The 23,967-nt window shown below is 41.5% G+C and overlaps 2 protein-coding genes across 5 annotated transcripts; both read left to right on the top strand.

The window, feature by feature from the left end:
• Positions 1–487: 487 nt before the first annotated feature.
• On the top strand, positions 488–3,571 carry cbln12 (cerebellin 12). Of its 2 annotated transcripts, none has more exons than XM_067475596.1 (4): positions 488–685; positions 1,395–2,137; positions 2,604–2,723; positions 2,810–3,571. In XM_067475596.1, exons 2-4 carry the CDS (start codon positions 1,856–1,858, stop codon positions 3,005–3,007), a joined length of 600 nt encoding a protein of 199 aa, XP_067331697.1. In that variant the 5' UTR covers positions 488–685; positions 1,395–1,855; the 3' UTR covers positions 3,008–3,571. The 2 variants fall into 2 exon arrangements, with proteins under 2 accessions (XP_067331697.1, XP_067331696.1); XM_067475595.1 differs by having other exon boundaries at positions 1,355–2,137.
• Positions 3,572–3,713: 142 nt separating this feature from the next.
• On the top strand, positions 3,714–23,960 carry chd8 (chromodomain helicase DNA binding protein 8). 3 transcript variants are annotated; one of them, XM_067475588.1, is made up of 39 exons: positions 3,714–5,426; positions 6,489–7,618; positions 7,808–8,128; positions 8,531–8,644; positions 8,771–9,264; positions 9,404–9,515; positions 10,666–10,869; positions 11,014–11,082; positions 11,174–11,229; positions 11,313–11,430; positions 11,536–11,619; positions 11,804–11,941; positions 12,638–12,759; positions 13,124–13,367; positions 13,449–13,625; positions 13,901–14,044; positions 14,158–14,256; positions 14,599–14,758; positions 15,717–15,927; positions 16,081–16,276; positions 16,478–16,648; positions 16,783–17,073; positions 17,236–17,456; positions 17,566–17,768; positions 17,923–18,079; positions 18,194–18,283; positions 18,374–18,477; positions 18,625–18,748; positions 18,996–19,068; positions 19,184–19,455; positions 19,608–19,840; positions 19,997–20,641; positions 20,717–20,823; positions 20,928–21,149; positions 21,334–21,429; positions 21,524–21,634; positions 21,747–21,848; positions 22,383–22,487; positions 22,809–23,960. In XM_067475588.1, exons 2-39 carry the CDS (start codon positions 6,590–6,592, stop codon positions 23,184–23,186), a joined length of 7,797 nt encoding a protein of 2,598 aa, XP_067331689.1. In that variant the 5' UTR covers positions 3,714–5,426; positions 6,489–6,589; the 3' UTR covers positions 23,187–23,960. The 3 variants fall into 3 exon arrangements, with proteins under 3 accessions (XP_067331689.1, XP_067331690.1, XP_067331688.1); XM_067475589.1 differs by having other exon boundaries at positions 10,663–10,869; positions 20,720–20,823; XM_067475587.1 differs by having other exon boundaries at positions 10,663–10,869.
• The last annotated feature ends 7 nt before the right edge of the window (positions 23,961–23,967 follow it).

Here is a 23,967-nt window from a genome sequence, read left to right as displayed (position 1 = left end):
AGGTACACGGCTTCATACCGTGTTTTGTGGAATTATTTTGAGAAAACTTTGTTATCAGCTCAATTGTGGAATGTGGAATTCAATAAATGTTCACAGTTTTCATACAACGAAATATGGAGTGGATCATTTTTGGACCACAAGACACAAGCCTACCTCTACAATAACTCAGCTTTATATTTGCTAATGTGTCAGACAAAAGAAGTTACTTAACTACAGGAAACACTGGAGATGTAATTGGAGGTTTTTTATTCATATGATGGAGCAAAACCTGCCTTGATTCTTTTTAACTCAGCTCGAAGACAAACAAGAAGGTATCACTGATTTGATTGGATATTAAAGAAAAAAAGAAAAACAACTGTCATTCACACACTAACTTTTCTCTTTGAAGCCCCTCAGATACCCAATTATCTCTCCATTTTTCTTATTTCACTGTAAAGGTGAGTGGGTGGATGAAACACAGAGGGTGAGAAAGAAGCAGACGGAAAAGGGGCCGTGGCTAAGAGAGAGGAAGAGAGAGAGGGATCAGCACACACTCTGGCTTGGTTACGCTCAGACTAACTGCAATGCTGTGAAAAAATGTGATAGAGGAGCAAGAGAAGGAGGATTTTTGGCCATATCATGCTACTTAAGCTGGGAGGAAAAAATTGTTTTAACCTGATATGGACGACTGTTCAGATGGAAACAGGTGATTTTTATTTTCTATTTACTTAAAATACTAAGGTTGTACTCTGCAGGTTAAACAGTAGTCAGGTCAATTTAAAACACAGTTTTTAATGTTACTAACAGGTTATGTTGCATTGATGTTAACTTTTCTGCAAGGAAAACGTGCAATTTGTTTGTGTAATTAAACATGTTTCATTAAGGGCATGAATGATATGTTTTGATAATCTTCTGCTAATAAAAGGTTCACTTTTTACTTTTAAAGGTAAAAATGACTTTAAAGACAAACTTATTGTCTGCTTTCTATGAAGCAACAGACAAAGTGTTGATCTTGGAACTAAATAAAGTGAGATCTGTTATGTATAGCCACTGTGTATGCATGTGATAAGTGTGAACAATAGCACAAGTGAGAAAACAAGTGTATGAGCTGTTTGAGGGAAAGCATGTAGAGCTGCGTTGTGGAGGGAAGACAGATGGTCACTCAGTGGAGTTGTTCCCCCACTCCCTATCTCTTTCTCACTCCCTTCTGGGTCCTGCGTCCTTCCCTTGTCACCTCTCCAGAATCTTACCTCATCTATTTTTTTGTCCCCTCACTTCTCCTCAGCATCATTAATATCGCCTGATTCTCCACTTAAAGTCTAAGCTTGGATCTTCGCTCACTTTGTTGTACCCCCCTTTTCTCTCTTTTCCCCAGCTACGTCTCCTCTGCCCTCTTGTCTTATTTCTTTCTGAAGAAATCAACTTGAAAGGACCAAGCATATTTTTTTTGCCGTGTCTGTGATTCTGGCCCCTACCGACCCAGCACGTAGGATACTATACAGCTTTGGGATTTGAGGGGGAAAAACTAGAAAGCCAGCAAAAAAAACAAAAAAAAAACAAAAACTGAAAGAAAAAGCCTGACAGCTATGGGCAGTAAACTACCGTGAGTTTCGTTTGTGTGTAATTTAATTCTGAGACCCATCTGTTGTCTTTATTGTTGTTTATTGCTGTTTAGTGAGTGCTAAAACTGGGTAAACGTTATAATTAGAATTAGTATTACTCCAAACGTCTCCAAAGTCTGAGGGAGAAGTGGACACAGAAACATTACTTTCACAATAGCATGTTTATTTACACTTTAAATTGTCCAGAGTGACACTTCTTATAATAAAGCAAATATTTCTAAAGAGGTTTTCAACTAAACATCCTTGGGTCAGTCATGTATCCCTTGTCAGTCCACTCTGACATCCCAATACTCCTGGGTGTGCTCCTGTTATGGGGGCCCTTAGGGTCATGGGGCCAGAATGACACTGAACCCATCATCCTTGAAGGGAAATGCTTGGTTGTATGTGACTCCACTCCTTCATCTGAGCCCGCTGGTAATGCCCTGGGTATGTCTGTGCGCTCCGGCTCTGGTCGAGTGGCCTTCTCTGCCAGTCGTCAGACCAACCATGAACCCACAGACATGAGCAACCGCACCATGATCATCTACTTTGATAATGTGAGTGTGTGACATCTAAGCTTTTAAACCCTGTTCTTGATTCTTGATGTTGATGATTGTTTCCCACACAGCTTCTGTGAACGCTATCAACAGAAATGTGTAGGCAGAGGTTTTTTGCCAATGATGCATATATCATTGGAGTACTGACAGGGAGGGAAAATGCTAACGAGGTAAACACTAAACATTTGGACTCAGGGTGCAGCTGTCTGGTCACAAGACTGTTGGAATAAGCTGCATATTCTACATTTTCAAGGACATTTTACGTTTAACATTTTTGGAAATGGAATGTAAACATCACTTAGCAATTTGGAAGTAGTCTGAGATCTAAATGCATGTGCAAAAAGAATGACCACGGAGTGAGGAGAAGGATGCCGTATAATGGTTAAATCTTTTGACAATAGCCCATAGTTTTTTTCTCAGTCCTACCTCGTATATTTCTCGTACATTAATTTGCCTATCTGATCAGATTTTGGTGAATGTGGGAACTCATTTTGACCAAGAGAGCAGTGTCTTCGTAGCACCACGAAGAGGGGTGTACAGCTTCAACTTCCATGTTGTAAAGGCCTACAATAGACAAACTATTCAGGTATAATACTTCAGTTATCACAGTTTGCAACAGCTTTGCAGTGGATCAACACGCTAACTCTAGACCCTTTGTCTCTTATGTCTTAGGTCAGCCTGATGGTAAATGGTTGGCCTATGATTTCAGCTTTTGCTGGAGACCAGGATGTGACCAGAGAAGCTGCTACTAATGCCGGTCTAGTGATCATGGAGAAGGGGGACAAGGCCTATCTCAGACTGGAGCGAGGTAATCTGATGGGAGGCTGGAAGTACTCTACCTTCTCTGGTTTCCTGGTCTTCCCCTTGTGAGAAAGGTGGACAGCAGGTTAAAGGGAGATTAGAGGAGGATTGCATGTAGCGTGAGAGAGAAAATTGTGTTGTAAATGAGGGAGTGGAAAGAAACGTGAGGGGGAAAGATGTGGGAGAGGAAAGTTTAAAACTGTAACTTTGTAAGGTGCATGAAAGGATGTGTTTATGCAATAATACTGAGAAATTTGTGCAAATTCGGACAATTTTCACTTGAGAAAAAATAACTTTTAGAAAGTGCGGAGAAGTTTGTCTGTGGACTTAATTTTTCCTGTTACTGTTTATAAATATTTGATGGGTTTGTTGAAGAGATATAATAATTGTGACAAAACTATAAAGTAGCGATGTGCAATGTTGGCTTCTGTCCTAAAATGTTCTCTTTTTTTGTCAGAAATGTTTGAAACACAGCTATTCTCCACATGCCATTGCTTACAAACTTGCCCTTTATCTGCTATGTTGTTTGACTGATGCTCCCTTTATGTCTGCTACTGTCCTGTAATGTCAAGGCTTATTTACAAAGAAATTTATATTGAGGAAAAATATGAAAATAAAATCATATAGAATTTACTACATTTCTTCATGGGCATACATGACTCTATGCATTGTTGAATATTCCTATTCTTTGAGCTGTTGCTGTGGTGATACTGTAATATACCAGGGCTGTGGCAGATAAATCTGCTCATGCAAAACAGTGTTTCTCCTCCTTCTAATGTACTCTACTCAATGCCACGGCAGCTGTTTGTAAATATAGCTCTCACCAGCAGAGTTGGCGTTGGCGTGGACCAAGCAGAGCAGCATGGGGCAGAGTGTAAGTGTGGTGAATAGCGGATACTCCTCGCAGGTCTGCAGACAGATGGAGGCTTTGGCTAGTAGGGAGGCTCATCTCTGCAGGGCTGCCATGGATAAAGTGTGGTGTACTGTCACATATAGTCACTTACGCTCCTTTGGTTCATGACCACAATCTCTCTCTTTCATCATCTTTCTTCTTTCTGCCTGCTCTAACTCTCATATACACACACCTACATTATTACTACCATGATTTTATGATGAATCAGTACTTATCCTGAGAGCCATGATATTAATTAATTGTGTCATATTAATGACTGAAAAAGCTTTAATGGTATTAGCTAGAAGACTTTTATGTATAGTGTATATTTTTCTGACCACAGTGACCTCAATTCCTGTGCAGAGAATGAGGCTCTAGCTAATATTTTTCATTCTTTTACTATATATTGCTTTGAGTTTATACATCTTTGTGACACTGGAAATGAGAAAACAGAAATGGTAAATGATAGCATATAAAACTTCATCCATTTTAATTCCCAAAGCTGCATGTTCCCTATTTGTTGGTTTTTGTTTGTTTGTTTTGTAGGTGTGTTTGGTAATGTCATTAATTATCTGTGTTTGGGAATTTCCACTAATACAGTATCGTCTAACATGTGATAAGGACATAAATCTTAGCCCCACTATCTGATCTCGAAGCCCTGTATCAAAATATCTATTATGTGGTTTTCAATATTCTGGTTTATTTGTGCTTATATGATGCACATTCCTAAATGAACGTTTGTTTAGTCAGACCACAAAACCAATCTAGGGGATTACACAATATACAAAGAGTCGAAAAAGCAATGGGTTAGCAGGGGCTCACTTTTGCCTAACACCTAGTAGGGTAATCAAGCCATGTTGAATACAAATCAAAAAGCCTCACCAGCTAATAATCATACTAGTAATAACACTAGAGGGCGCCACAGCCTCAATTACAATCACTCATGAAAGCACACTAATCATTACCTTGCTACATTTGATGATGCTGTTGTCAAAATCCCAAATATAATAATAAAGGTACAAATAAGTTTGCACTGGATTTGAATAAAAAAGCTACAAATAAAAAACAAATACTACAACATATCTCCATTCATTTTGATGTTGGATGATTCCCGAGTTGTGGCCACTGTAATAAAATCGCCGAAAAAACTGATAGTGTGTCATTCACAAACAGGCCTATTGTGTAGGTCATTACAGTAACACTTCGAGAATTTTCAAACACCATGTATTTTCCCCCGGCCAGCTCTAAAAGGCCTGCGCTTCCAAATAGGAGCATTTATGCCAATAAAACAGCAATGTTGAAAATCACTCAGTCAAATGATCCCATCTAGGCCGCATTTATTGTTTTCTCAACCTAACTATGGCTTTCATCCCTCCCAGAAGCGCCTATACTTATGACATACAGCTGGTCCAGCCAATGAAGTAGGCGTATGCTACCGGCTCGGAAGACAACCGACCAATCATCATTTGATAGCGTCCGAGGGGCACGCTGTCTACGCTTTCTCTGGCAAGAATGTTAGTTCCTGCTCTTCCCTGGCCGTTTCCTGTAATCGTACAGTGTTGTGAGACGGAGAAAGCCATGTGTGTCGACGCAAAGGTAAATTTAGCACCCCGAAATTATTACTGTGAGAGTTAGGGCAGTGGATATGATGGTTATTTTCAGGTATTTTTGCCGAAAAAGAAACGCAGACCAACCGAAACAGCATTGCGGCCTAACCCGTGTCTGAACGTTGACGGGCAATGGTTATTGTGGCACGTTGCTTTGGTTTGGTCCGGTTTGTTGATGAGATAGAAGGAGTCCGATGGACCGAATGTTTGGTAGTAAATGACCGAGAAGCGAACAAACGGCTCCAAATATACAGTACGCTGTGTTTATGACACCTTGTGTGTCTTTGATGGCACACGCTTTTGTAATAAGCATATCTTAGTCGCGATACGAGCTAATGCTAGCTGACGGTTTTGTGAGCAAGACTGCAATACGACCAGAGAGGAAAGCATCCTGCCCCTCCAGCATCAGTACCCTCCTCGTCTGACTCCACTACAACTATTTATACTCAGTGAATGTTTCCTAAGTAGTGTAGTGCGGCATATTATTATTAAATCAACCTGATTTTGTGTCTTTTATATACCATTAATAGCACAATGGAAGCATTTTCAGGACGACGCGACAATGAGTAAAAGGGTATATGCAAAAACATACGTATAATTTTTATATGCTGGGAGTAATTTCCCTAGAAATTGTGTTACGTTTTTTAACTGCACATCTGTTAAATTATGTATCATGTTTTAGCTCACAGACACACTTTGTTTTATCACTCACAGGTTTTCGGAAAATGGTGTATTTATTCCCTACATTTTAGAAAGTTTATGGAAATCTGAAACTGATAGGCATAAATCCAGTGCAATAGGAAACCAAATGTAATGTTAAAAGAGTATATAAAATAAAAGTGGAGAATGCAGCATGGATTGCATGTGAAATGATTGCCTTCTGTCCTGTAGTATTTGATATGTGTTTTTATTCAAGCTGAATTAGCTGTAATAACCTTCAGTTGTATGTATATCTTTGAAACAGACTTGGCACTTACAGAACAGCAGTTTTTTAAACCATCAAAGTCATAAAACTGAACTTGACATCAGTATCTCTTCCTTTTTTCTCCAGCTGTTTACCTAAAAGTTAAGAAGAACTGGGTAACGACTATTTACCTTCCTCCTCTGAGTCTTTTTAACGTTGTGCCCATCTCCCTGTGTGGAGTGGGCAAGATGGCAGATCCCATCATGAACCTCTTTGAGGACACACCCCTGTTTAACCTGGATGCTCTCCCAGATGACTCCTTTTCTCAGGGCTCTTCAGACCCTGTGGAGGAGGCCCTCAAGCTGGCTTTGGGCCAGGTGGACCCACTGGCTGAGCCAGAGCCCACTCCTGAGCTCACTATCAATGCAGGCCTCAGTGTTCCTGTAGCAGCCCCTACCATGACAGATCCTGTCACTGTACAAGTCCCCATACAGCAGTCAGTGCCAGTGGCGGCCACTCAGACTGTTTCCATAACTGCAGCTCCCACTGTAGCACCTGCCTCTGTTCCTGCCCCTGTTGAAACTGTACCTCAGATCCAAGCACAGGCAACCATACCCATTGCCAGCAACACCAGCGGGGCCACCAGTAGCACTGTCCTGCTAAGCTCACCTCTAACTGTTTCCACCACCCTGGCCTCAACCACCGCCACGACACCACAGCTCACACAGATAACTCACCAGCTCACCCCTCAGCAGTTGGCTGCAATCACACAGCAGGCTGGGGGTAAAATTGTCATTCTCAAAGGACCCCAGGGCCAAGCCCAAGTGCTTCAGACTGTATCAGGAGCTACAGGCCAGACTGGTGGAAAGGTCATCCGTGTGTTGTCTGGCACTCCTCTCAAACCTGGCATGTCTATACTCCAGGGGGGAACTGTCTTGAATCAGACTACCCAAGGACAAGGTCAAGTCAAGGTGGGTGCTGCAGGGGTGCAAAGGCTGCTTCAACATCCCAATGGGCCAGTAAAACAGGTGCTGCTCACTTCCGTACCCCAGCAGGTACAGCAGACGCAAGGCCAGACACTTCAGGTGCAGATTCCAGCCCAAGCACAGATTGCTCAAGGCCAGTCTCAAGTCCAGGCCCAGGGTGCCCAAATCCAGGTACAGCCTCAAGGCCAAACTGCTCAGATCCAAATCCAGCCCCAAGGGCAGACAGCTCAGATCCAGGTCCAGGCTCAGGGCCAGGTGCAGCTCCAGCCAGCCATGCAGGCCCAAACACCGGTAAGCACCACCTTTTCTGCCTCCGCAGACCACAAGGTGTCACCCTGACAGCTTCACTGTGGATGATTGCACTGGGTGGTTTAATGGTTTGGTATCGGTGTCATTGCTTTGAGTTTCACAAGCTATATATTTAAGTCAGTTTATTTTCTCATCGTCTTAATGATTCTCTTTCTCTGTATCTGATTCCAGGGTGGTGAAGCAAAGCGGATCACCCTTGTTCTTCAGCAGCCCTCCCAGGGTGGCACTGCCACACCAACGGGTCAAGCCATTACAGCTCAGCAGCAACAGGTCCAACATGTACAGACAGCCCAAGGGGGACAACAGCAGCAACCCCAGGCTCCTGCTAGACTAGTGCTGGGCCAGCTCCCTGGGGGCAAACTTGTGCTCCAAGGAAGCCAGTTAGCTGCCCTTACCCAGGCTCGAGCTGCAGGCCAATCTGGAGGTCAGCCCAAAGTCCTCACAATTCAGCTGCAGGTGCAGCAGCAGCCTAACCAGCAAGGAGGAGTTAAGGTAAGAAATTGGTGTTTTAGAGTTTTGAAGCAGCCATTGTGTCTTTATGAAATCAAGAATGCCATGAATGTTGCTGTAAATAATTGAAAGTTGTTAATAATGTCCCATAAATTAGGTATTTAAAAACTGCTGTATTCTGAAATGTGACCCCCTCCCCCTAACTTAGTTGTGTCAGGAAAGATTCCCCCCGCTACCACACCATTGTGATGGGGAGCCCTTTGTGAGAAATTATTTAGTCTGAAGCAGTTGGTTAGTAAAACGCCAACAAGCAGATTTTACAAAAATATTGGATTCTTCCATAAAATGCTGCCATTCTAGATCAAATAGCTGTTATTTTTTAAGAAGTATGTTCTACTTGTACAGATATATTGACTTGGCCTGTCTCTTTATTCACCCTCGCAGTACCAGCTTGTTTCAGGAACAGGGAATACTGGCAGCCCACAGGTGTTGCAGATATCCCAGGGCCAAGGAGGACAAAGAGTTGCAGTTCCACTCAAAATGCTTCTGCAGCCACAGGTACATCTCATGGATGCATGGACATGATTTTCATTGCATAAGAGGTGGCAATAAGTGTTTTGTTTTGTTTGTTTTTTATTATTATTTTTTTAAGTTATGTACTAGTAAACATTCTTCTTCACACAGACAAGCTCATCATCCTCAGCTGGGGGCACAGTCTCCGTGGTGAAGGTCATCAACACGTCTACTGCAGGTCCCTCCACTACCACCACTACTCCATCTCAGGCCATTCGCATCACTAAGGCCCCTGGTGAGCCCGCCTCTGTCCGACGAGTAGAGATCCTGTGCAAACAGGAGAAAGCAAACCGTATTGTGGCTGAAGCTATAGCCAGGGCTAAAGCGCGGGGTGAGAAAAACCTGCCCAGAGTCCTAAATCAGGATGAGCTTCCAAGTACAAAGACCTCTTCTGAGACGGCAGGTACAGTGACTGTAGTGTCTGCTATGAAGAAAAAGACCAGTAGTGGAGGGAGCAAGAAGAAAAGTCCTGTGGTTGGAGCAACAACGCCAAAAACCTCAGTAGGGTCAGACAAAAAGAGCAAAGTGAAGACACCAGCTGGCGTGGCTGGATGTACAGTAATACCTGGGAATGGGAACAAGAGCAAAAGCAAGACCAAGACAAAGTAAGTGATACATATTTGAGGTGATGAATAATTTGTAATGTAACTAATTTCTGGAGATGCCACCTTTTTATAGAAAAAATATCCATTGCATTCGTTTTGGCACTGCTTTATTCGGTATTTGTCCTCCATGCTTCTGCAGCACTATTACTCTAGTGGGAGCAAAGAAAAGAAAAAGAAATATGTCTTCAGACCACTCTGATGGGGAATTGAGCCCTGCCTCACCTGCTGCTCTGGAAGATGACATGATTACGGTACAGAAGCTTTTCATGCTCACACTTATCTCCAAAATGATATAACTGTAGTCAACACAACAATTAATAGGAAATAAAAGCAGCTTATCAGTGGGAAAGCCACACAATTGTGAAGCACAAATTCCTTTTAAAGAGTGTGCTGTTGTTGTTGTTTTATTATTATTATTTTTTTAAATCAAAATCTGACATGAAAGAAATGCTGTATGCTTCTGCTACAGGTAGTTGTGTAGCCTTTAGCCCCTTAAATGTCTTGTTACACATTTAAATTCTTTTAAATTCAAGGGACATTCTACACGTTGCAAATCATGTTTAATAATGCCACTGAACAAGCAAAAAATGTTATGACTACTGGTATTTTAATAGAAATTAGGCTGCACAGTTAAAGCAATACAACAATACAATACGACTTAATATTTCTATCAGTCATTGCTTCTACATGAACTTAAGTAACCAGGCTACAATTTAAAGCCTGACAGAAAATTAAACTAACACAAAGTACCTCATAGAAGTCTAAATAAGTCGGCTTCCCTTGCTAATTTTCTTATTTATTTTAATTTAGACTGTTTGTGCTGTTTATTAGCTGTGTATATCTCACCACTATTTTCTTTTCTCCTGCTCTGTCCTCCATAACTCTGCAAAAGCAACAGCCAATAAGAAAGAGAAAGAAAAGTCCAAGTAGCATTTTCTGTCAGCATACAATTGTGCACCATGCTTCCAAATAAGTTAGACATTGAGAAAAATCAGGTTACTCTGCTGCTGCATGAATACATGCTGCATTTCCAGTGACCAGCTTTCTTAAGTGCATGTAACCTTCCTTCCCCGATAACCTGAAAAAGCTGATTTCTCAGAGTAACCTGTCTACTTAAGTGCATTTAAACAAAGTGTTTATACAACTCCAGGGGCAGTATTGGTTGTTGGTCACCTGAACTCAGGCACCTTAACCACTAGTAAAGCTGGATGTGGATGAGCTGGATAACTAAAGCACCTGCTTTTAGACACACAGATGCTCAAAACTTCATGATGGTCTCAAAAGACAACCTTTGCAGTGATACTTATAGCTGTATGGGTCTGTGGTAAAAATGTTCATCATATCCATTGTTTTCAGTAACCACAGAAAATTGTTTACTCACACTTCTTTCCTGCCCAGAAGAGGCGCTCTAATCGTGTGGTGAAAAGGAAAAAGTACACAGAGGATTTGGATATCAAGATAACAGATGATGAGGATGAGCAGGAAGATGTAGATGTTACTACAACCGCAGCAGCTGTGGCCTCCATCAGTGGCGGGACAGCAGCCCAGCTTAAACAGGAAATGGAGCTGGATGGTGATGGGCTGCCCAGCATGCAGTTCTTTGTGGTAAATGTTGAACTATTGTAACAGAGTTGTTTCTGCTGAGGAGAAATTGAATGAGATGAATATTGCCTTGAAGAGGTTATTTGTTGAAACACGTTTTACATTGTTTGAATCTTTTTGTGCTTGTGTTGGTTTTTATTTTCACAGGAAAACCCAAGTGAAGAAGATGCTGCCATTGTAGACAAAGTTCTTTCTATGAGATTAACAAAGAAAGAAGTAAGTGTCAATTTATTTTTGGTCTAAAAGTTATTTCAAATTTTGAGTGTTTTGTAGATCAGATCCTTAATAATCTGTCCTTCTCTTTAAGGTGTCCCCTGGTCAGTACACCAATGTTGAGGAATTCTTTGTAAAATACAAGAACTAGTAAGTTTTAGTATCTAAAGAATACTTTCAACCTTGTTTTGAAGAATGACAAATGAATAAAACATAAACTCTCTCTTTCTTAGTTCTTACTTGCACTGTGAGTGGGCCACGCTGGAGCAGCTGGAGAAGGATAAGAGGATCCATCAAAAGATCAAGAGGTTTAAGACCAAACATGCACAGATGAGACACATCTTCCAAGAGGTGAGAGAGAAACATACAGAAACCTCTTATTTGGTGGTTTAATTCTGCTGCTTGAAATAGATGTGTACATATCTCTGCTGTGTGTCACCCTGTGGTTCTTTTTAGGATGAGGAGTCTTTTAACCCAGACTATGTGGAGGTTGACAGAATCCTGGATGAATCCCATAGTGTGGACAAGGACAATGGCGAGGTGAGCGATAAAGCCTTGTCAAGTAATCACTTTTATAGCTGGAAAAACTTGTTTAGCTGTTCATCTCTTAGTTAAGTAGCTAAATTCTTGTGGCATTTTTTTCTATGCAAAAATTACGTGTTTTCTTCTTTTAGGTAGCATGTTTGCAATACTTTTATTTTTGTTTTCCCCTCTATCCCTCTAGCCTGTCATCTACTACTTAGTGAAGTGGTGCTCCCTGCCCTATGAAGACGCCACTTGGGAGCTGAAGGAAGATGTTGATGAAGGCAAGGTTGAAGAGTTCAAGAAAATCCAAAACCGACAGCCTCACCTGAAGAGAACAGTGAGTAGTCAAGCAAAATGATATCAAACCTACATGATGCAAGTGGACAAAAAGTAATTTATTAATTTAATTTAAATAAATCTATGTAGAAAAATCTGCAACTTGTATAGCTAAAACTACAGAAGCATCCTATGTTTGTCTAGCTGTGAACCTATCTGCATGTCATGTCCCATCTTTCTCCTTCACTTCTGTTTTTCTCTGAAATCTATCTAATATAGGCAAAATGTCCAAAAATATCTACAATTAACAAAAATGTTCTTATGTCCCCTATTTTGAGATACATAATCAATAATAATCTGCCATTAAATTTCACCTGAACCTTGGCATATCACACTTCATGACTCAAGAGCTGCCCTGCATGGCATAAAAATGTTGTGAAAGATTCAATTTTATGCAACTTTCTTACTAACGAAAACAACTTGCACATTTACTTCTCTCCAACTTAGGAAACCTAGATAACAAATAACCAGCCTGCTACATGCCTTTAACATTAGGTATCTTCTCTCTGGCCCTTTTTTATCTGGTTACTATTTGACCCTAGAAAGGCAACTCTAGTCCTGGTGGTTTCCAATGTGTATGTCACAACTATTGACACTGCTTTGCTCCTGAGAACATTTGAAGCTTCACTGTAACTAAGAAGTATGTTTCTTGTTATGCCTTCTAAAAATCTTAGCTAATTTCCTTCTCTTTCTTTAGCCACGTCCTCCACCCAGTTCATGGAAGAAGTTGGAAGAAACCAGAGAGTACAAGAATGGCAACATACTCAGAGAGTACCAGCTGGAAGGAGTCAACTGGTTGCTCTTCAACTGGTACAACAGGTATTTATCCCACACGGTCACTTGCTTATTTCAAAATGTAGCAAACTGCAGTGTGAACTTACACGAAGGAATGATAATGATTGTGGGTCCAGTGTTTTGGAAAAATTGAACGCGTTTGTACTACTGTCTCTGGAGATTCTCATTTGTCAGGATCATGGTATTTACAATATTGCAATTTCAAATCAATGGCTCTTGCTTGATGTAAATTTCTCAACTAAAGGAGCTTTTCAGATAAGAGGTGAACTGCTTAAGAGCTACAAGCCAGTCAAGTTGCCATCACATATACTCTGAGAAATATTTGAATGGTTTTTGCCAATTGTTTCTGCCCTGGCTTCAGTATTCACACTATGTATTTGTCCCACAGGCAGAACTGCATCTTGGCAGATGAAATGGGTCTAGGGAAGACTATCCAGTCTATCGCACTGCTGTCAGAGGTGTATGCAGCAGGGGTTCAGGGCCCCTTTTTGATTATTGCTCCCCTCTCCACTATCACCAACTGGGAGAGGGAGTTCTCCACATGGACTCAAATGAATGCCATTGTTTACCATGGCAGCCTGGCCAGCCGACAGATGATCCAGCAGTATGAAATGTACTGCAAGGATGAGAAGGTGGAGTTAACTATTGCAGCAGTTTATGGTTAAGTTTACTAATGTCAAACTTACCTATGGTAATTTTCATTCTGTGTACAGGAGCATTTGATTCCAGGTGCATACAAATTTGATGCCCTCATCACAACCTTTGAGATGATTTTATCTGACTGCCCTGAGCTGAGGGAGATCTCTTGGCGGTGCGTCATTATTGATGAGGCTCATCGCCTTAAGAATCGTAATTGCAAGTTGTTGGACAGCCTAAAGATGCTGGATTTGGTAAGTGGGCAAGAGCTGACGTTTTATCATAGTTACTTCTTTGTTATGGTCAAATGAGATCAAATTATTACTTACTTCAAAGCAAGGGTTTTAAGGCCTAATTTTAATTTTTGCTTATCGGTTGTGTTCTTTCTCTCTAATACTATTTTCTCTGTGTTGTTCCTTCTTTTACACATTTTGCCTGTTTTCTTGCCTGCCTGCCTGTTGTTGGTTATGTCCTCCCTCTCTTCTCTTTATCAATTTGTTTATATTGTTTGTTTTGTGCTTTCTTTCAGGAACACAAAGTGTTATTAACTGGGACACCTCTGCAGAACACTGTAGAGGAACTCTTCAGTCTGCTGCATTTCCTAGAGCCTGCTCAGTTCCCCTCTGAGACTGAATTCCTGAGAGACTTTGGAGACCTCAAAACAGAGGAACAGGTTTGAAGTATACTCATGTTAACTGACACGCTCAAAGTAACACTGAATTTGGAACTCGTAATGTTCGTGTTCAATTGAAAGGTTCAGCCAGGTGCTTGTTTTTGGACTCTTAGGTTCAAAAGCTACAGGCTATCTTGAAACCCATGATGTTACGAAGGCTCAAGGAAGATGTTGAGAAGAACTTGGCACCCAAACAAGAAACCATCATTGAGGTTAGTTTAAGGGGTGTCACTTCTGTTAAGTGTGTGTTAAGATTTATCTAAACAACTCAGCAGACTTTGTGTTCTACCCGACTAAAAAAGTACTGGAAATTAAACTTGTTTAAAATAGTCAAGCTTCTGATTGTGGATCGTTTTGCTGTTTAACAGCTTATTAAATCTTTAATACACAGATGTGATTTAAATCAGATAAATAATCACCAGAGAAGCTCAGTTGAGGCAAATCTAGAAATTACTCCTACATACAAAAGGACAATTAAAAGGGCTTGTTTCCACAAAATACTAAAATATTTAAATCACATAAACTTTCTGTGTTGAAAAATCTTATTCTCTCAGGTTGAGTTGACAGACATCCAGAAGAAGTACTACCGGGCCATCCTGGAGAGGAACTTCAGTTTCCTTAGTTTAGGGGCAAACAGTAACAGCAATGTCCCCAACCTGCTCAACACTATGATGGAGCTGCGAAAGTGCTGTAACCACCCCTACCTCATTAATGGTATTGCATTACAATATTAAGTAATTTGGAGACATTTGTTTTATTCTTTGTTGATGTTGACTGTGAATCAGAAGCGGTTAAAGGTTGTTTAGCTCCTTGTACTGTGCATCTTTCTGTCTGTATAAATGCTTGCTATATTCAGGCTTGCCCCTATATAGCTCTATGGCTTGTTCCATTAATACCTGACCTGAGTGTTGTCATGGGTTCCATATAATCATTTGACAGACAGATCCACCTCCTAAACATTCCACTTGGTTGGGGAAAAAAAGTACTACAGGTGTTGCCAGTCATATTTGGTTTGGTTCGGCATTTGGTGTCATTTTCCAGTGTAAGCTCATACAAATTCAGATGTGCAATATTTCCCTAGAGCTGTTCACATATTCTAGTCAGTTTTATCTGGACTGTTTGCAGTTTTGGCTGTGCTGAGACATCAATCTCATAAGTCATTGCATAATTATATAAAGAAAATATCATTCAAAGACAGAGTGCTCCCATATGCAGATGGTAACCATTTAACAATAACTGAACTTTATCCTATATGTAAACAATTACTCTAGTCTAGATTTTGTTGTTGCATCTAACATGCAAAGTAAAAACCCAAAATGTGTTTTATTCTGAACCTCAACTAAATCGCACAGAAGATGCTTTACTCTGGAACTCAATAAATGTCTGTTTTTTAAGGCCAGCATAAAATACCAAATCTTACCACAGATAGACCTCTGAGCTCTAGATGCAATAGATGGATTTAGAGTGACTTGTTGCTCAGGATATGTTGGCTTAATAACACTGTTTTCAGTTTTGGTTTGTTTTCTTCTGACATCTTGTATTTCTTTGGACCAATTTGTTTGATAATTATTACACAATAAAGATTTAAAATAATGTAGACTACAGGGTGACGGGGTGACTCTAAATAAATACTCAAAACCAAACTTCTATTGTTCCTGGTGTTCTTTTTCAGGTGCGGAAGAGAAGATTGTGGCAGAGCTGCGGGAGGTGTATGACCCCTTGGCCCCTGACTTCCATTTGCAGGCCCTAATTAGGTCGGCCGGCAAGCTGGTGCTACTGGACAAGCTGCTCCCTCGCCTCAAGGCTGGTGGCCACAAAGTGCTCATCTTCTCCCAGATGGTGCGCTGCTTAGACATTCTTGAGGACTACCTCATCAACAAGAGGTATGAGGGTCAAGGTGTATTTTGATATAGCAGTACCATTTATAATGAGTACATAGAATAATAATCTGTCAAAGGCAAATGCATAACATTATTTATAAAATCTAAGCTAAAACTATGTGTTACGTTGACTTAATTGTTTTTGTTTTTTACCAGATACCTTTATGAGCGAATTGATGGCAGAGTGCGTGGGAACTTGAGACAAGCTGCCATCGATCGTTTTAGCAAGCCTGACTCAGACCGCTTTGTCTTCCTGCTGTGTACCCGTGCTGGTGGCCTTGGTATTAACCTCACTGCTGCTGACACCTGTGTAATATTTGACTCTGACTGGAACCCTCAGAATGACTTGCAGGTATGTACTGTATAGAAAGTTTAGCTCAGTGAGACTTTAATAACAATGAACCACCTTTCCATCTCAAGACACACAAAGCTTAGCATTAATGAGCCAATTGTTTAGAGACTCCTTAACATGCCTTTCCTTGTTACATTTTAACTCTATTTTTTATGTCAAAAACGGCATATAACACTCCTTTGAACTTTTCTCCGGTTTCAGGCCCAAGCACGGTGTCATCGCATTGGCCAGTCTAAGGCTGTCAAGGTCTACCGTCTAATCACCAGAAACTCCTATGAGAGGGAGATGCTGGATAAAGCAAGTCTAAAACTTGGCCTGGACCGTGCTGTTTTGCAGAGCATGAGTGGAAACAAAGACAATACTGTCAATGGGGTAAGAAAACTTACTGTTCACTTACTCAAAATGCTTTGATATACTTATATTTCTCAGATGTATTACGATTTCTTTGTTTCCTCGATCTAGTTTGGACAGGTCGGATAAATGTCTTTCTGTGTCAACTTCAACAGATCCAGCAGTTCTCCAAGAAAGAGATTGAGGACCTGCTGAGGAAGGGAGCCTATGCTGCCATTATGGATGAGAATGATGAGGGGAGTCGGTTCTGTGAGGAGGACATAGACCAAATCCTTCAGCGAAGAGCCACCACGATCACAATAGAGAGTGAGGGCAAGGGTTCTACATTCTCAAAAGCCAGCTTCGTTGCCTCTGAAAACCGCACTGACATTGCTCTTGATGACCCTGAGTTCTGGGAAAAGTGGGCCAAGAAGGCTGATATAGACATGGACTCCATCAACCGAAAGGTAAACCTGCATGACTGAATGCCTTACCATGTTAAGCACTTTTTTTCTTAGTTAATAATCTAGTAACAATGACGTAAACGTAAATATTAGGTATGCATATAAATATTACTCCTCTTGGTAGGAGTAATATGAAATTAATCAAATTGTCGTCCTTCTCTACAGAACACTCTTGTGATTGACACTCCCAGAGTACGAAAGCAGACACGACAATACTCCAGTTTACGAGGTGAAGGTGGAGACCTCTCTGATCTAGACAGTGACGATGAGTATCCACCTGCCACTTCTAGACAGTCACGTGCATCACGGCGTTCTGACCGCCACAGTGGAGGGGGTTATGGGCGTACAGACTGTTTCCGGGTGGAGAAACACCTTCTTGTCTATGGGTACATAGGCTTATTAATCTTAGGTGGCCATATAACATTAAAATATTATTTGATGATTGAAGATTTTTTTTGTTCACTTGCTTGATGTTTTCACCATCTTTGGCTTTAGCTGGGGTCGTTGGAGGGATATCCTATCTCATGCCAGATGTAAGCGCCGTCTCAGTGAACGTGATGTGGAGACAATCTGTCGTGTTATCCTTGTCTTTTGTCTGCTCCACTACCGTGGAGATGAAAACATCAAAAGTTTTATCTGGGAGCTCATCACCCCACCTGAGAATGGGCGTGAACCTCAAACACTACTTAACCACTCTGGTACGGAGTTGCACACAAATAACACTTTTCAAACTAAAACAGGATGAATAAGAGTTTGTGTAGAAAACAGTTGCATTATTTATTTGTTCTCTTGATGAATTTTTATTGATATATATTTTTTTAAATCCTCAGTAATTTTCTTTTCTCCACCCAGGCCTGTCAATTCCTGTTCCAAGAGGCAGGAAAGGTAAGCGGGTAAAGGCCCAGAGTACATTTGATGTCCAGAAGGTGGAGTGGATTCGCAAGTACAACCCTGACACCCTGTTGCTGGATGACAGTTACCGCAAACACCTTAAGCACCAGTGCAACAAGTCAGTAAAGCCAAATCCTCTGTTTTGGGGCGTGTGTGTAGGCATGATGTGTGTTTACATGTAAACTCATTCTCATCATGTTCAAATTTTATACATTATTTTCTCCCACTTTAGGGTGTTGCTGAGAGTGCGTATGCTCTATTATCTGAAACAGGAGGTGATTGGAGAACATGCGGACACAGTCTTGAAAGGCGCTGACATCAGGTATCTAATACAGCCCAGTGTACATGAATCAAAGCTCACACTGGTTCTCTTTCACACTGTTCACACAGTAGAAATGTTTCTTCATTTTAGGGATCTTGACATCTGGATGCCTGAGATGGAGCAGCAGGAGGTTCCAGCAGTATGGTGGGATGCTGAGGCAGACCGGTCACTGCTTGCTGGTGTATTCAAACATGGTACTGCTCTCTGATAAGATTTAGCATTTTTAAAATAAATACCAGTTCAGTTAATTCCAGTTTTTGTTTGGTTCGGTTCATGAATCTTTGTGTTTATTTATTATTATTATTTTTTGCATTATTAACCTTGACTATACCCATCACTAGGTTATGAGATGTACACGACAATGCGTGCTGATCCCTGCCTCTGTTTCCTGGAGAGAGCTGGTCGTCCTGATGATAAGGCTATTGATGCTGAGCAGCACACTGGTGATGCTGAGCTGGGAGATGAGTGAGTGACAGTGTCAATCACAGCTTTTATTGGGGGGGGGGGGGTATTTATTTTTTTATTTTCATTCACTATATTTACATTAACCAAATGCCAAAGATTGGAAACAGGCCTATAACGATCAAATTGGAACACTTGGAAGTCGTCATCTCGATTAGAACATGAAGACACATTGGACAGTCATGCCTCTTTACTGGACATATGTCAACCTCTTTTTGCTTAATTGTGCTTTATGGTTTGTGTTGTGCAGTGGTGATTTTGACAAATATTCTGAGGACCCAGAGTTCAAGCCTGCCTCAAGACACAAGGATATATTTGACGAGGTATTAAGTCATCAAGTTCCAGGGGTTCTGTCTCCACTAGTCTGTTTGAATATTTTGCAACTAAGCAACAATTGCAAACAATTTAATAACGTCTCTGTTTGGCTTTGTTCTCAAGGCTGACTCCATGAATGTGGATGATGAGATTTCAGTTGAAGACAAGGCAGGACCAGTGGTCACAGAAAGTGTATCGAGCCAAAACAGTGCATGCGACTGGCCCTCCAGCTCATCACTTACAGCACGGTTACGGCGGTTGATCACAGCCTACCAACGCAGCTACAGGCAGGAGCAACTTAAGATTGAAGCTGAGGCGAAGGGTGACCGGCGGCGCAGGCGGTGTGAACAGGCCAGCAAGTTGAAGGAGATTGCACGGCAAGAACGCCAACAGAGGTAAATCTGTGTTGTATCACTATGCAAAGATTCTGTGGTCAGAGTGTGAAATCTAAACTTTATCTCACAGAATTCTGGAATCAGTGATGGATGTCTGAATTTCAACCCGTCAACATTTCCGCTGCCCCCCTTGACCTCTGTCTTTCTCCTAGGTGGACACGTAGAGAGGAGTGTGACTTTTACCGTGTGGTATCAACTTTTGGTGTTGAAACGCTGAAGAAAGAGCCAGGGCTTCCTGAGGGTGGAGAGTCTGATTTTGACTGGACCCGCTTTCGTACTTTTGCTCGTTTGGATAAAAAAACTGATGAGAGCCTCAGTCGATACTTTCGCTCTTTTGTTGGCATGTGCCGAAGGGTGTGCCACATTGGTTTAGGTCGTCCTGAAGGTAAATACTATTTAATATATAATGATGCCTAATGTTTTTGGAATTTCTCAATCCACAAATTATACAACATATTCTAATTAGATGCTTCAGTATTTATACTGCATATTTAATTCAATAATACCTAATTGCAAATATCTTTTACTTTGCCTTACTCAGATCCATCAGAGCTTTCCCAGACTGTGGCTCCCATCACTGAAGAGCGTGCTTCCCGTACCTTGTACCGTATTAGCCTCCTGCGTCGCCTCCGTGAGCGAGTCTTACCCCACCCTTCCCTGGAAGAGCGTCTGCCACTGGCCCCACCAAGCCCTGAGTTGCCCGCTTGGTGGAGTCTTCCTGACCATGATCGCCAGTTGATGCTGGGTGCTGCTCTGCATGGTGTCAGCCGCACCGAGCTGTCAATTTTCTCAGACTCACAGTTCACTTTCAGTCAGGCACGTGAAGAGTTTATCCAGAACCAGCAAGCTCTGCCACCTCCACGTCAAGCCCAAGCCCCGCCGATCATGTCCCTTAGCCAACCTAAGACTGAGGAAAATGTGCGTGTAGTGAAGGAGGAAGAAGCCAATGTGGGCGCACAGTTGTTTGGTGGGGAAATAAGTTCTGACCTGCAGAGTACATCTTTGACTAACAATGACCACAAAGTGCGAGGGCAGGGCTGGAGCTTCAAGAGGAACAGGGGAAGGGGAGGAAGAAAGGGAGAAGGAGGGTCTGATTCGGACTCAGATTCAGATTCTAGCTCTTCTTCATCTGAGCGATCAGGGAGCAGCGATGACAGTGGAGAGAGTGAGGAAGAGGTGGAAAGAGGTAGGTTGATAGATGACCAAAAAATGAATACTGCAAAAATAGAACAATTTAATTGTTTTCTGTATTCCCATTTAGCAGGCATAAAGGTGTGTGATGTGGATGAAGATAGCAGTTTACTCTCTATGACTCCATCTCAGGATGGCATTCCACCCCCTGATCCTCTCAGAGTTGACTGGCCCAAGGTAGCTAATGCACAGTTTACAGTAAATTGCTTGTCTCGGATCAAATATCAAAGCATTTCTCTTAAAGGAATAAACCACTTTTTGCTCTTGTGCATTTGTCTCAGGACCGTGTGTTGATCAATCGTCTGGACAGTTTGTGCACACTGGTGCTGACAGGTCATTGGCCTTCAGGGCGGCGCTACGTGTCTGAGGCTCAACTCAACCCAAATTCTGAGCTGACAGGGGACAAGTCAGCCTACACAAGGGTAATCCGCAAACCCAGCTGCATGCCTGGTGGCCTCGGGGCAGATGCAGAGGATGGAGAGTTCACTGTTAAACTCCTCAAGGTAATGCTGTAGAGGATGATATAATAAATGCAAACAGATTTACTTATTGGTTAATTGGAGGATTTTACTAAAAAAACAATTTTTTGTTACAAATTAAACTTTTATAAATTAATAAAATCATTATACGGTGGGTGATGTATAGTTTATGGCTAATTAGAGGGCTCTCTGCCTTCCACCTTACCAGGAGGAGGGGTTGAAGCTGACCTTCTCTAAGCAATCCCTGATGCCCAATGGGTCAGGGGGAGAAAGCAGCAGCCGCAAGAAACATAAGGACCAAGAGGTACATGTGTCAGGTTTACATTTGCTTCTCTCAAGCAGAGTTTGATGCAAAAAACAAGTTAGTTCAATAAAAAAAAATTTTTTTTTAAAAATAGTTGTCGGACCCCGATGGACTCGATCCACTAGAGCGTACTCCACGACGCAGAGACCCTCCCACCTGGTTGAAGGAGAATCCAGATTATGAGGTGGAGGGAGACATGCTGGAGGTAGATTTATGACACAAACCAGTTATAGAATTGGTTTAACTCATTGTCAGTTCAGTTTTCGGGAAACTAAATGTTGTTTAATGAACTGTATATCTGCATTTTGTTTTCTCAGCTTCTTGTGAACAGGAGCAAAAGGAAGAGAAGGAGGAGGGCAGATAAAGCCGTTACAGGCAGCGAGAAGGTGAAACTCATTAACATAAGGACCGGAAAAAAGGTGAGACCTACACAGTAATAATAGGCCCAATAGACTTTCCCAGCATTGTCAGTGGTGAACTTTACATGTATGATTGAGGTACAAAATGATTCAAAATAACCAGGCAAACTTATTTTTGTGGCTAAAACAGCAAAAATCCCATGTCTAATATCAAGGCTTTTTATGTTTTTACAGTAAAACCGCGGGAAACTTGAGTTTTAACATAAGACATTTCACTTCAACATGTGTTTTAAGCCTGTAAGTCACTGAAAATTGATGAGGCTCTATGTCAGACTTTGGAAGTAGTGGCTGAACAAGGCGCAAACTTATGGCATTCAATGATCCTGTGTTGCTGATCAGTAATTTTGACTAAATCTTTATTGACACTGTCTAAGGAGTGATAGTCTTTATTAATGAATACCTAATGAGTTTTTGTTTTTCAACAATGTAGCATATGTGGCATTAATCCATTGTCTTGTATTTTGAGCACCCATTTAAACCCACAACTCTCTGAATGTGTCTACTAACCTTTGTTATTTCTGTTTGTTTCTGAAGGTTGGAGCGGCATTCTGTCCAATGCTTCAAGACCTGAGGGAATATTTGGAGGAGAACTCAGATATTGCTGTAGCACCCGAGTGGTCTGAAACAGTCCGTAAATCTGTAAGTAATAAAGATTAAACCTACCAATACTCTGAAGAGCAGGTTATATTTCAGATTGTTTATTCTCTAAGCTTTTTTTTGTTTGTTTGTTTTGAACAAAATGTGTATTTCTTTCATGCAGACCAGCAAAGTTTAATAAAGTGTAGTTTTGTTTTACTCGAAGAGCATTTTCCAAACTAATTGCATTTAGGAACAAAAAGGGTAATTTCTGGGCATATTGGACTATTTAAGGGTGTAAAAGTATGTTTACTTATAACTATAAAATTTAACTATGAGAGAGGAGATGTGTAACCATCCTGCTTACACTGTAATGTTTAACAGGGCTTTCTGCCTGAGGCCTTCTTCCACCGACTGCTGACCGAGCACTCAGAGATCCCCAAGAAAAGTCGACGACATCACCACCACCACCACCACCACCACCATCACCATCATCATCACGCTCCAGAGCCCACCCCTGAAGACCCCACCTTGGATGGAGTTGAAGAGGAGACTCTGGTCTCAGATGGAGCCTACATGATGGATGAGGAGGATCTGGAGACCTCTCATCACTTCCTCACTAGTCCAGACTTTGATGTTAAAATGGAGGGCGGTGACAGCCTGTCCCAAGTTGACTATGACAGCTCGGATCAAGAGGCACTATTAGACGATGTCATCATAGCACAGAAGGACTCTGATTCCTCATCAAGTTCAGAGGATTGACTGAACTCCTCTTTTCAAACACGCCTGACTTAGTCCCTGTTCTCAACAATGAATCATGTTATTCCTCATTTATTTTTACCAAATTATGTATCAAATTATGGATGACTGTTGTTTTGTTTCTATTTTTATTCATTTATTTTGTATAGGGATTTTTTTTCATGAAAGGAGCAGGTATGCACCCATCTGTTTTCTTTTTCCTCACTGAGAGTAGTGTACCATCTTTTTCTCCTTGACCTTCCTCTCTAACCTGACAACACAGCGAAAAGCTGAGCTTTCTCACTTCACAACTCGTTCTTCTCCTTCTCTTCCTCCAAACCTATGAATTCCCATCACATTCCCAGCCGTGACCAAAAGGGGGGGGACCCCTGCTGTACAGATGACCCTTTTCTTATCTAAGAACCTCAATGCTGGTCCTATTAGTGCTACGTGAAACTGGACATGTGAACTGAGCAGAGCCTGAATTCAGATTCCGCAATGCCCCCATCTCATTTGGTCATGTACTCTGTGTCCAAATGAGCCTGTGAACTAAAAGGGGATTCCGTTTGTGGATGTACTGTAACTATTAATGTTTTCACTCTATGGGAGGGGTGTAGGGGTTGAGAGGGAGGGAGAGGGAAAGTGGCGTATTAGTTACTGAAGCAATGCTACAAGGATGGGTGTATTGTAGAGCTGGTCAACTGTGTACTATGGTGCAAACTTGACAGCGATGAGTTACTATTGTTTTATGATCTGACTATCTGTGATATGAATAACAGCAATCTACAGTGAAAGCAAGTTTGTG

Source organism: Channa argus, chromosome 14 (genome assembly GCF_033026475.1).
Source record: "Channa argus isolate prfri chromosome 14, Channa argus male v1.0, whole genome shotgun sequence".
NCBI lineage: Eukaryota > Metazoa > Chordata > Actinopteri > Anabantiformes > Channidae > Channa > Channa argus.
Note: the sequence above shows the minus strand (reverse complement) of the source record. Positions and strands in the feature narration are given on the sequence as shown.

Coding starts and splice junctions, on each gene's coding strand:
- chd8 (XM_067475587.1), top strand. CDS start 6,590: ATGGCAGATCCCATCATGAACCTCTTTGAGGACACACCCCTGTTTAAC. Junction 9,265..9,403: donor AAAAGCAAGACCAAGACAAA/GTAAGTGATACA, acceptor ATGCTTCTGCAG/CACTATTACTCTAGTGGGAG. Junction 12,760..13,123: donor CTCTTCAACTGGTACAACAG/GTATTTATCCCA, acceptor TTTGTCCCACAG/GCAGAACTGCATCTTGGCAG.
- cbln12 (XM_067475596.1), top strand. CDS start 1,856: ATGTATCCCTTGTCAGTCCACTCTGACATCCCAATACTCCTGGGTGTG. Junction 2,138..2,603: donor TGATCATCTACTTTGATAAT/GTGAGTGTGTGA, acceptor CTATCTGATCAG/ATTTTGGTGAATGTGGGAAC. Junction 2,724..2,809: donor ACAATAGACAAACTATTCAG/GTATAATACTTC, acceptor CTTATGTCTTAG/GTCAGCCTGATGGTAAATGG.